Source organism: Salmo salar, chromosome 18, assembly GCF_965601325.2.
Source record: "Salmo salar chromosome 18, fSalSal1, whole genome shotgun sequence".
NCBI classification, from domain to species: domain Eukaryota; kingdom Metazoa; phylum Chordata; class Actinopteri; order Salmoniformes; family Salmonidae; genus Salmo; species Salmo salar.
In genome coordinates, this window is record NC_138308.1 from 3,838,563 (window position 1) to 3,851,195 (window position 12,633).

Consider the following 12,633-nt stretch of genomic DNA (forward strand, 5'->3'; position numbering starts at 1 on the left):
TTGTTATTGAAGTAGCAGTCCTGGGAGTGCATTCTGACGAAGACAACAAAAGGTAATCAATCTTTTATAATAGTAAATCTGATTTTGGTGAAGGCTAAACTTGCCGGGTGTTTAAATAGCTAGCCCGTGATGGCTGGGCTATGTACTTAGAATATTGCAAAATGTGCTTTCACCAAAAAGCTATTTTAAAATCGGACATATCGAGTGCATAGAGGAGTTCTGTATCTATAATTCTTAAAATAATTGTTATGCTTTTTGTGAACGTTTATCGTGAGTAATTTAGTAAATTGTTAGCAAATTCCCCGGAAGTTTGCGGGGGTATGCTAGTTCTGAACGTCACATGCTAATGTAAAAAGCTGTTTTTTGATATAAATATGAACTTGATTGAACAAAACATGCATGTATTGTATAACATAATGTCCTAGGTGTGTCATCTGATGAAGATCATCAAAGGTTAGTGCTGCATTTAGCTGTCTTCTGGGTTTTTGTGACATTATATGCTAGCTTGAAAAATGGGTGTCTTATTATTTCTGGCTTGGTACTCTGCTGACATAATCTAATGTTTTGCTTTCGTTGTAAAGCCTTTTTGAAATCGGACAGTGTGGTTAGATAAAGGAGAGTCTTGTCTTTAAAATGGTGTAAAATAGTCATATGTTTGAAAAATTGAAGTTTTTGTATTTTTGAGGAATTTGTAATTCGCGCCACGCCTATCATTGGATATTGGAGCAGGTGTTCCGCTAGCGGAACGTCTAGATGTAAGAGGTTAACAGCGCGATTTGCAAAGGCAGAATACTCTGAGCGCATCCTAGTCCAGATATCTGGCAGTGGCTTCTGATTCAATTCAATTTTTACAGAACCACTTGTTGCAATTTCATTGAGGCTCTTTTGTTCAGATATCGATAAGTGAACTGGAGGCAGGGCATGAAAGGGATAACGAATCCAGTTGTTTGAGTCGTCCATTTCTGGAAAGTACCTGCGAAATTGCTCACCCAGCTCTCAGGTGCTTCGCTATATCACATTTGACATTGTCCGTAAGCTTGAGTTAATTTGCACACAAAAAATCATACAATGATGGAAAGACCTAAGAGCAACAACTTCTTAATCATAGCCTCAATTTTGTCCCGCACATTGAATATAGTTGCGGAGAGTCCCTGTAATCCTAGATTCGAATAATTCAGACGAGAAAAAACATCACCCAGATCGGCCAGTTGTGTGAGGAACTCATCATGCAAGCGATGAGACACGTGAAAAATGTGTCACTAAAGTAAACTTTAAGCTCGTCTCTCAATTAAAAAAAAAAAACATGTCAATACTTTGCCCCTTGATAACAGCGCACTTCTGTATGTTGTAAAAGTGTTACATGGTCGCTGCCCATATCATTGCATAGTGCAGAAAACACACGAGAGTTTAGGGGCCTTGTTTTAACAAAGTTAACCATTTTCACTGTAGTATCCTAAACTGCCTTTCAAGCTGTCAAGCAAAAAAGTGTCATGAAATTGTTGCCAGCAGAGCTGGTTATGCTGTTTTCATGTTCACCAGAGGTAAACAAATAATTGGCCAGAGCGTCACGTGTGCGCTCCGAGAGCGAAACGAGATGGGTGGGGCTAAAGCTTAAGAGGGTATGAACGATGCTGAGTGGGTGTTGACAAAGAAGCACTCTTCACTAGATACCAAAATATTCAAAGGCGATTTTCTCAAAAGTGAGTTTACAAGTTGATCAATTTTCAAAGCAGAATAACTTTCCCATTGTTCCTCAAATGCAGTGTATGATATACCATTTTGTAGTTCTGAGTCTCTACTTTTATCCAATGTAAAAAACACAATTTCAAATTTTGCTGCATAAGACCGAATCCAGGTGGTGAGTCAAAAATATTGAACAACCATATATCTTTTGCATGCCGTAGCCTAATAATGCCAATAGTTCCAAATTATTGTGCAAATAAAGGGCGTTCTTGTCACCATAAAAGGTCAATGGAGGCGTTTTATGCTCTTTCATGAGCCACGGTTTTGTGACAGGTCTGATTTTATAACGGGAAACATGCGTATGTATGGCTTTATAAACAGATGCTATTCAAATATATTTTGGGGAAAATATGACTATACATGGTAAATAAATGTACCAAAATGTGGATCTGAATCATAACTGATAAATCGCAATATTTATTTTTAAATGGTGCCAAGAACAATTGTGTGAATTTTACACAGCGGTTATAAATGCGGCCCCTGATGTGCTTATTAACCAAGCTGAGCATCTGGACAAAGTTGCTGCCACCTGGGGGATGGAGTGTGGAATTGTATCATAGTGTATTTGTTTATGTCCTAACACTAACCTTGCTCCCCCCCTATCACAACATCTCCCCAAAATAAAAAAAACTGTCACCACTACCTAACTTTTATACTTTTTTCTATTTATTTTACATAAAACTTCCTTAGCTGAAGAAAAACAATGTGCAGTATAAGCACTGGAGCCCCAGTTACCCAACCTGACTACAGAAACCCTAATCTCTGAGATAAAGCCATTCTCAAAACCGGAAACCAGTCAAAAACCAAAACCGTCAAATTCCCTGCTCTTTCTCAGGTAATTATTTTCCTTACAAAAGTATCTGACTTTAACAAACCACGGGACAACCTGTAACCCTACTGTTTCTAAACTGAGAGACCAACTCCATTCACTCGCACCATGGTCACAAGCAACAAACTCCATCTAATATGTAGCCAGCGATAAGAGACTTGGAGCACCCTCCATCAGGGACAAGTGAACATTGACCACAACTTCCCGCTTCACAGACAGGTTGACAAAGATGCTAAGCTGCTAGCCATCAAGCTAACAAAGTTGGTACCAAATTAGTTGTCCAATGGAGCCCTCTTTTTCTGCAGAAGTAAATGAACGGTTCCAGCGCTGTAGGAGCTGTTTCTACTACTTTGTTTAGGGACAAACAGGATCACTCTAATTTTCAATGCGGCAATTGTTTACTTGCCGAGGATTATAGGCTTGAGATGGCTTCCTTGATTGCACAGGTCGCCAGCCTACGTATGAAACTGGGGAAAACGCAGAGTGGAATGTTTACATTTTCGACGCCGGTGGTTGTACGGCGTTCTCGCTTGTTGGATGCATCTACGCCTTGTCGTCATCCGACTGGCCGGTGTTGCCCAGGCCTCCCCCATCTGCTAGCTGAGTCGAAGGAGCACAGCAAGAGGAGCAAGGCAATCAACGATGGTCACATGTCACGAGCCGTGGAAGCCGAAGACAGCGGCCTCCCCCAAAGCAGTCTACACTCCCGACAAGAGGCCCGGAGAGGATACAAACAACAAATATGTTCGCCGTCCTGGAGCCTGATCTTCCTTCACCTTTGTCGCTGGCAGTGCCTGTGTCTGCGGCCGCAGTGCCTACTACTACGATTTAAAAGTCGACGACGGCAACCTTCCGTCCCTGCTCTGGATCGAGTGGGGCTTCGACATCTGTTAGAGGCCTGCGCTGGGAGCCACGTGCTCAAGTTATCCTGCCTCTCGCCCATCCATAAATGGTTCTCAGAATCCTGTGAAGCGTGGGAGTGGGTGGATTTCCTCGTCCTTCTCGCCAGCTGTGATTTTGGGCAGCTCCATGGGAAGACGTGACCGTTCCTTATGCAAAAACAATATCCTACCCCGGAGCTCGAGTAAATGACATTACTAAAGCTACTCCCGAATGTACTACATCAGGACATGGAATTCAATTCTATTGTAGTCCATGTGGGTTTTAATTACATTATGAAGGGCAACTCTGAACAGTTGAAACTGGATTTTAAAGAGCTCAATGACTGTCTGCTAGACTCTAACAAAATACACATATCTGGCCCTGGGCCCTTTCTGAATCGTGGCATTAACGCTTTAGCAGGATTCTTTCTTTTCACTACTAGCTATGTAATTATTGCAGCTCAATGGGTGTTACTTTTGTTGACAATTTCGATACCTTTTGGAAACAAAACACATTTTATCAGGAGGATGGGATCCTTCCAAGTCATTTGGGTTCATGGATCCTTTCACAGCATTATAAGGCTGTGTTGAGACAATGACTTATCAATGACCCAAGCCCAGCTCAGTTAATACCTACCAAATTGACGCAGAATTGTCATAATTCTTCAGCAAATGTACATTACACCAGGGGAGTTTGGTAGACAATGTAATTACCCTAATGTATGTCCCCGTAATCATGTGCTTATGAACCAGATTTATACTATTAGCATTGAGCTGGTGTGCCCTAGGAGGAAGTCCACTGTGTGCAGCTCACCCTATACTAACATACCTACTACTGCTAAGCTTTCCAGTAAAGCAATATAAGTATTCATCGCAGAAGAAAAGTGCTCAAAATAGCCCATGTTAACATATGTAGCTTTATAAAAAAGATTAATGAAATCATTAATTTGCTAGTAACAGATTATATTCATATTCTATCTCTGAAAGTCACTTAGATAATACCTTTGATACAGTGGTAGCAATACAATAGCTATAACATTTACAGAAAAAATAGAAATGCCAATGGTGGTGTTGCTGTTTATATTCAGAACCACATTCCTGTAAAGAATAGAGAGGATCTCATGTTAAAAACTGTTGAAGTAATATGGCTGCAGGTTCATCTGCCTCACCTAAAGCCCATTCTGGTGGGAAGCTGCTATAGACCAAGTGCTAACAGTCAGTATCTGGATAACATGTGAAATGCTTGATCAAATATGTGATATCAACAGAGGCATATTTTCTGGGTGATTTTAAATATTGAATGTAGTGAAGTAAAGGTAGCCCAAAATATATATATATATATTTTGGGCTACCTTTACTTCACTACATTCCGAAAGAAAATAATGTACTTTTTACTCCATACATTCTCCCTGACACCCAAAAGTACTCGTTATAATATATATATATATTATATATATTATATATTTATATATATATTATAAAATATATATTTATATATATATATATAAAATATATATATATATATATAAAATATATATATATATATATATATATATAAAATATATATATATATATAAAATATATATATATATATATAAAATATATATATATATTATAAAATATATATTTATATATATATATATATATTATAAAATATATATTTAGATATATATATATATATATATATATATATATATATTATAAAATATATATTTAGATATATATATATATATATATATATATATATATATATATTTCATAAGTGTCAAAGGCTTTTATTGACAATTACATGAAGTTGATGCAAAGAGTCAATATTTGCAGTGTTGACCCTTCTTTTTCAAGACCTTTGCAATACGCCCTGGCATGCTGTCAATTAACTTCTGGGCCACATCCTGACTGATGGCAGCCCATTCTTACATAATCAATGCTTGGAGTTTGTCAGAATTTGTGGGTTTTTGTTTGTCAACCTGCCTCTTGAGGATTGACCACAAGTTCTCAATGGGATTAAGGTCTAGGGAGTTTCCTGGCCATGGACCCACAATATCGATGTTTTGTTCCCCGAGCCACTTAGTTATCACTTCTGCCTTAAGGCAAAGTGCTCCATCATGCTGGAGAAGGCATTGTTCGTCACCAAACTGTTCCTGGATGGTTGGGAGAAGTTGCTTTCGGAGGATGTGTTGGTACCATTCTTTATTCATGGCTGTGTTCTTAGGCAAAATTGTGCGTGAGCCCACTCCCTTGGCTGAGAAGCAACCCCAAACATGAATGGTTTCAGGATGCTTTACTGTTGGCATGACACAGGACTGATGGTAGTGCTCACCTTGTCTTCTCCGGACAAGCTTTTTTCCGGATGCCCCAAACAATCGGAAAGGGGATTCATCAGAGAAAATTACTTTACCGCAGTCCTCAGCAGTCCAATCCCTGTATCTTTTGCAGAATATCAGCATGTCCCTGATGTTTTTCCTGGAGAGAAGTGGCTTCTTTGCTGCCCTTCTTGACACCAGGCCATCCTCCAAAAGTCTTCGCCTCACTGTGCGTGCAGATGCACTCACACCTGCCTGCTGCCATTCCTGAGCAAGCTCTGTACGGGTGGTGCCCCGATCCTGCAGCTGAATCAACTTTAGGAGACGGTCCTGGCGCTTGCTGGACGTTCTTCACAACATTTGAACCGCTCTCCTTGAAATTCTTGATGATCCGATAAATGGTTGATTTAGGTGCAATCTTACTGGCAGCAATATCCTTGCCTGTGAAGCCCTTTTTGTGCAAAGCAATGATGACGGCACGTGTTTCCTTGCAGGTAACCATGGTTGACAGAGGAAGAACCATAATTCCAAGCACCACCCTCCTTTTGAAGCTTCCAGTCTGTTATTCAAACTCAATCAGCATGACAGAGTGATCTCCAGCCTTGTCCTCGTCAACACTCACACCTGTGTTAACGAGAGAATCACTGACATGTCAGCTGGTCCTTTTGTGGCAGGGCTGAAATGCAGTGGAAATGTATTTTGGGGATTCAGTTCATTTGCATGGCAAAGAAGGACTTTCCAATTAATTGCAATTCATCTGATCACTCTTCATGACATTCTGGAGTATATGCAAATTGCCATCATACAAACTGAGGCAGCAGACTTTGTGAAACTTAATATTTGTGTCATTCTCAACTTTTGGCCACGACTGTACATGTCAGCTACCACAGCAACTGCAACACTTTCAGAGTGGGTGTAATGGAATGTTAGTCCTAAATATTTCTAAAACTACAAGCATTGTCTTTGGGACAAATCATTCACTAAATCCTATACTATATCTTGTAATAAATAATGTGGAAATTCAGAAAGTTGAGGTCACTAAACTGCTTGGAGTAACCCTGGATTGTAAACTGTCATGGTCAAAACATATTGATAGTAGCTAAGAAGGGGAGAAGTATCTCCGTAGTAAAGCATTGCTCTACCTTAACAGCACTATCAACAAGGCAGGTCCTACAGGCCCTAGTTTTGTCGCACCTGGACTACCGTTCAGTTAACAGCACTATCAACAAGGCAGGTCTTACAGGCCCTAGTTTTGTCGCACCTGGACTACCGTTCAGTTGTGTGGTCAGGTGCCACAAAGAGGGATTTAGGAAAATTGCAATTGGCTCAGAACAGGGCAGCACGGCTTGCCTTTGGATGTACACAGACAGCTTATATTAATAATGCATGTTAATCTCTCCTGGCTCAAAGTGGAGGAGAGCTTGACCTCAACCTGCAGAGAGCACACTACATCACATGCAGTGCCTTTAGAAAGTATTCACACCCCTTGACTTTGTCCACATTTTGTTGTGTTACAGCCTAAATTTAAAATTGATTAAATTGATTTTTGTGACTGGCCTTCACACAATACCCCATAATGTCCAAGTGGAAATGTTTTTCGATTTTTTTTTTTCTTCTACAAATGAATAAAAAATGACAATCTTTAATGTCTTGAGTTAAAAAGTCTTCAACCCCTTTGTTATGGCTAGTGTAAATGAGTTCAGAAGTTAAAATGTGCTTAACAAGTCACATAATAAGGACACACTCTGTGTGACTACCACATCTCTGTACCCCACGCAAACAATTATCTGTAAGGTCCCTCAGACGAGCAGTGCATTTCAAACACAGATTCAACCACAAAGACCAGGGAGGTTTTTCAATGCTTACCAATGGGTTAAAAAAATTCAAAAAAGCAGACATTGAATATCCCTTTGAGCATGGTGAAGTTATTAATTACACTTTGGATGGTGTATCAATCCACCCAGTTAATACAAATATACTGGCGTCCTTCCTAACTCACTTGGCAGAGAGGAAGGAAACTGCTCAGGGATTTCACCATGATGCCAATGGTGACTTTAAAACATGTACAGAGTTTAATGGCTGTGATGGGAGAAAAGAGAGTATGGATCAACAACATTATAGGTACTCCACAATACTAACTTAATTGACACAGTGAAAAGAAGGAAGCCTGTACAGAGTACAACTATTCCAAAACGTACATCCTTTTTACAACAAGGCACAATATGTTAATTTACATTTCAGCAGGACAATAACCTAAAGCGCAATACCAAATCTACACTGGAGTTGCTTACCAAGAAGACAGTGAATGTTCTCGAGTGTCCGAGTTAGTTTTAACTTAAATCTATTTGAAAATATATGGCAAGACCTGAAAATGGTTGTCTACTAATGATCAACAACCATTGAACACAACCCCTAGCAATGGTGGTTGTAAACTGTGGCTTGGGAAATATAACTTAATTATTTATTCTTTCTGTAATGACCTCCAAGAGAGATTGAGTCCTGCTCCTTCTAAGACGGTGAGATCTCTGTTAACCCTTTCCATCCTGTGTGTTGGTGTGTATCCAGGTCAGAGTTTGGTTTCAGGAACAGACCCACCACCCACCTCACTGCAGCAGGAGGTACAGCTGAAGTTCCTATTGACGGGGCTACTGTCAGGGCTTCCCCTGCCCCCCTTCGCCCTGAGGATGTGCCCCCCACTGACCACCAAGAACATCAACCACTACCAGCCCCTACTAGCTGTGGGTGAGTACTGCAGATGAGTGTGACCCTGTACTTGGGATGGATTTAAATACACACACGACTGGATAGATGCTTGCTCATACCTCAAATCTCCCTTTAACGCTTGAATGGACCCCTTTTCAAGCTAATGAACATCCATTCTTACTATGAAACAGAAAGCCTATGTGTTGGAACACGGTAACAGCTTCTTTTTATAACGTCAAAATAAAAAAAAATGAAACATCAGTAGCCTAAACATTATAAGCATCAAGTGGCCTTGATAAAGTGTTAAACTCGGCACAAAAGCAATAATGGCAATATAATGAATATAAGTTGATATGACAGCAGTCAAAAATAGTCCTATTGTCAGCTCGTGCTTATTGTGTGCATCTTCACGCAATGGCATCAGTTGGATTTCATTTAGCTGTTGACACAATTTTTGTAACTCACTTGCTTGACACACTTTGAGATACCTTTGTTTGGTTGTAGTGTGTAATAGTCTCCAGTTTTCTCTTCATTGTCTTCCCATTGTCTTGTTATTCTTCAGCACTGTTGTGGAGTACAACGGCTGTGCAGGTGCCTTATTTTGCGCAGAGGGAGGAAGCTCCTGTCTCTCTTTGTTCATGGTGCCAGCCAAACTTGTTTTCTTTGCAAGCAAATTGTTTGTCAATGACAGTGAAGTGAAGAAATTGTCCATGGTGACATTTCTCCCCTTGCCAAGGTAAGATTCTACAAACTCTATCTCCACATTCTCCAACACTTGCTCACTTGCTGCCCGATGTGGATATTTTCCCAGACATTGAAAGCCGGTCAGCATGTACAATTACACACGCTCTCACTGTGTAGCTTACTTCAAGTAGGCCAGAGTAGACTGATGAGACCACTTTGATTTCAAGTAGGCCAGAGTAGACTGATGAGACCACTTTGATTTGGTAGACTAATATAGGATACATACCATTTTAAGATTAGAATTATAATGGATCAATAAAATAGAATGTGCCACCCTGTTCTTTTTTCACAATTGGTGATTACATAATTATGCATTGTTCACTTCCACTCGCTCATCAACTCACCACTTCTCCCCCTTTCTCCCCATCATACTTAACTTAAATGTATTTCATCTGTTATGTGTGAAATTTGTTTTGGTATAGTTTAGGTTCAGTTTCGTGGCATTTGTCGGAGTGATTATCAGCTGGGTACTGCACTTTCAACTTTTGGAAGAAGGAGCGGAGCAGGCCCTACTGTTGATAGATGGGGGGAAATGGGGGCCTTCTTTTATACTAGTATTCTTTATTAGCCCAGCGCCTATGTTTTTAATGATGTGCGTATGACCACAAACTTTTCTATAGACGGTACGTCCTTTTCATACGGCACTCCAAACTGCAAGACTCCATTACGCACCGTCATTTGGTGGTGCGTAATGGAGGTGGACCTGAGATGGAAAATAAAATCTAAGAAGATTTCAACCTCAATAAGACATTTGAATTCACAACAGAAGATTATGCCCGTATTATGATGAGACTATTTGTTTGACAATCATGTTGATCCAGTTGAAACAACGGAGTCACTACAAAAGAGACTGAAACACCTATATGACAGAGACACGTATGAATCTTCACGCCGTCACTTTGAGCGACATTTTGCGGAAGAAATTGATTCCACGAGGCCTTAGAATCCAGAGGGCACCCACAATCGGCAGAGACGATGAGAATTTCTGTGACCAGTGGTGCCAAATTACGAACAAATGCTCATTTGATCTCATGGCTTTCATTATCCAGGAAATAACTGAGCGACTGGGTGGAATACATGAGAAGATACAAGCGGGAGATCACAACTGCACGCAGCAATAACTGACTCGGAGAAACTCACAAATATAGAGCACACTATTGAAATTCAAGACTGACCTGGAGCAGGACGTCAGAGCGAGGAAAATTATAAGTTTGAGCGGCACTCCAATGACTATGAACAGAATAAGGTGTATCTGGAGAGGGAATCCCCGGCGAGGCCGTAGACCGATGTGCATTGACGTCAGACTACCCAAAACAGGTTACCCTACCTCCACACTCGAGTGTGTCTTCTCTTGATGCATATTCGGATTAAATCAATGATTTTTTTAGGACGCAAGCGAGGGGGAAGAGGATACCCTGAATGGCCCAACACGGGTCAGCAGCACCGCAAAAAGTTGTCACAGATTTTGAGTAAGAAACGGGAAGAGTAATGATCTCCCTAAAGAACAGAGACGAGCATTGGATGTTTAAAAAATATATATATATATTCCACTTAGTGCATAATAGTTAAGAATTCTGACTCAGAGACTTGTCTAGTTAAATAAAAATTAAAAGGGCGGAGCTGTGGTGGTGGTAAACCATGATGAGTATGTGAATGAGATGCTACCAGCAGGAACATGGAGCACTCCATCTCAGTAAGTCATATTATTATTTTTTCTTTACGTTGCATGATACCGTTACAAAAACTAATACTCCACTCATACAGTGTAAGGAGTGGAGAAGCCCTATGCATAATACACCGGTCTACTCCTGGAGTAACTCCCTGTCTGAGAGATTGTGACCAAATACCTGTGATCTCCAGAGCACAGAGAGATAAGCTCCACTCATAATAGTATTCCTGATACACGTTGTAAACCTTCTTCACTGTGGCAGTCTGCTTGTGTGATGACATGGAATATTATCCAGGGCCAATGGTTGGATTGGATTACTCTACTCACTCAAACTCATGCTCTCTCCCTGTAAATGTTGTCCAGACTTTAATAAAACCTAACATGTCCATCCCCAGTTGAGTGAGCTGGGCTGTGGAGCTCTAGAGCAGTACATAAAAAAAAAAAAAAATGCCACCCTGTTTTCAGCTATCCACAGACTATTCCCTGAGGAAGGACTCAATTTGTTCAATGGCCTCATTTTGGCATGACAAAATGATTACAAACTAACTTTTTCATAGCATGTTTCACTTTGGTCTTCACATTTTTACTGACTTCTGTGGTAAGTTAAACATATAGACAAATACTGAGAGCTTTTGATTCAAAAGGTCTAAAATAAATGCAAGTCATTTTCAGAGTGATTACATTTTTATTAATGTATATCAGACAAATCACACAGGTGTCAACTAAAATATATATATCCCTTTTCCAGACAATATTTAAGAATGGGACAAGTAGACAGTGAATATAAGTCAGTGCTTGCGTCTGTAGCAGTTTAAATGAATTTGAGTGGTTATACATACAATACATGTTGACAGAATGGCTGCGAGCCAGAGAGAGAGACTGTTGCTGTGCTCCCAGGTAAGGCCCTTGCTTCCGGTACTACTGAAGGACCCAGTATTCATTCAGGAAGCTTGAAGATCTGTGTCACCATCCGGGGCCATGTCACAGTATGCATTACATTATGTACCATTTATCACCAAAACCATGTTAGCATGCACTGCACATGTTGCTGAACAATTCAACTATTGTTAGTGTCATTGATTTATGTAAATTCATAAGCATTGACTGTAATACCTCTTGGGTCCTGGGGTGAAACGACTGCTGAGATGCTTTGTAAATACAGGCCCTGGTCTGTCTGCGTGCTGCTTTTTAGTGATCTAACTCCATCTGAAATATAGCTAGCTAAGATGGTGAACTCAGACTGATGGTGGAAGTTTGGTAACATTAGCTAACTTCCCCCCAGCAGTTTCAATCTAAATGCATTTTTATCACAGACACAATTACAAAATGACTACTTGAGGCATGTTATGATGTAAAACTGTACAATGTCAGCATGTCTGAGTGCAAAAATTATTTTTATAAGTTGGGTGGTTCGAGCCCTGAATGCTGATATCAGACCGTATACCACAGGAATGACAAACATTTAATTTTACTGGTCTAATTACGTTGGTAACCAGTTTATAATAGCAATAAGGCACCTCTGGGGTTTGTGGTATATAGCCAATATAACCCTAACCCTAAGGGCTGTGTCGTGCATAAAGAATATCCGTTAGCAAGGTATATTGGCTATATACCAAAACCCCTCGGGCATTATTGATTCAGTAAGGATTGTGTAACATAAAGCAGGATTATGATGTAGGCCTACTGTAAGGAGATGACAGCTCATCTCATTTGGCTCTGTGATCTCTCCAAATGACGCAAAAGATGGATCTCTTCATCTGA

At 40.1% G+C, this 12,633-nt stretch overlaps 1 protein-coding gene across 2 annotated transcripts in view; it reads left to right on the top strand.

Annotated features, from left to right (window-relative positions):
* The window catches only part of wdr11 (WD repeat domain 11), a 236,000-nt gene that overhangs the window by 102,987 nt on the left and 120,380 nt on the right, over window positions 1–12,633 (top strand). For both annotated transcript variants that reach the window (XM_014154429.3, XM_014154430.3), the window contains exon 10: window positions 8,322–8,498. In XM_014154429.3, coding sequence (XP_014009904.1) covers window positions 8,322–8,498 — 177 coding nt within the window. The remainder of the gene's footprint in view (window positions 1–8,321; window positions 8,499–12,633) is intronic.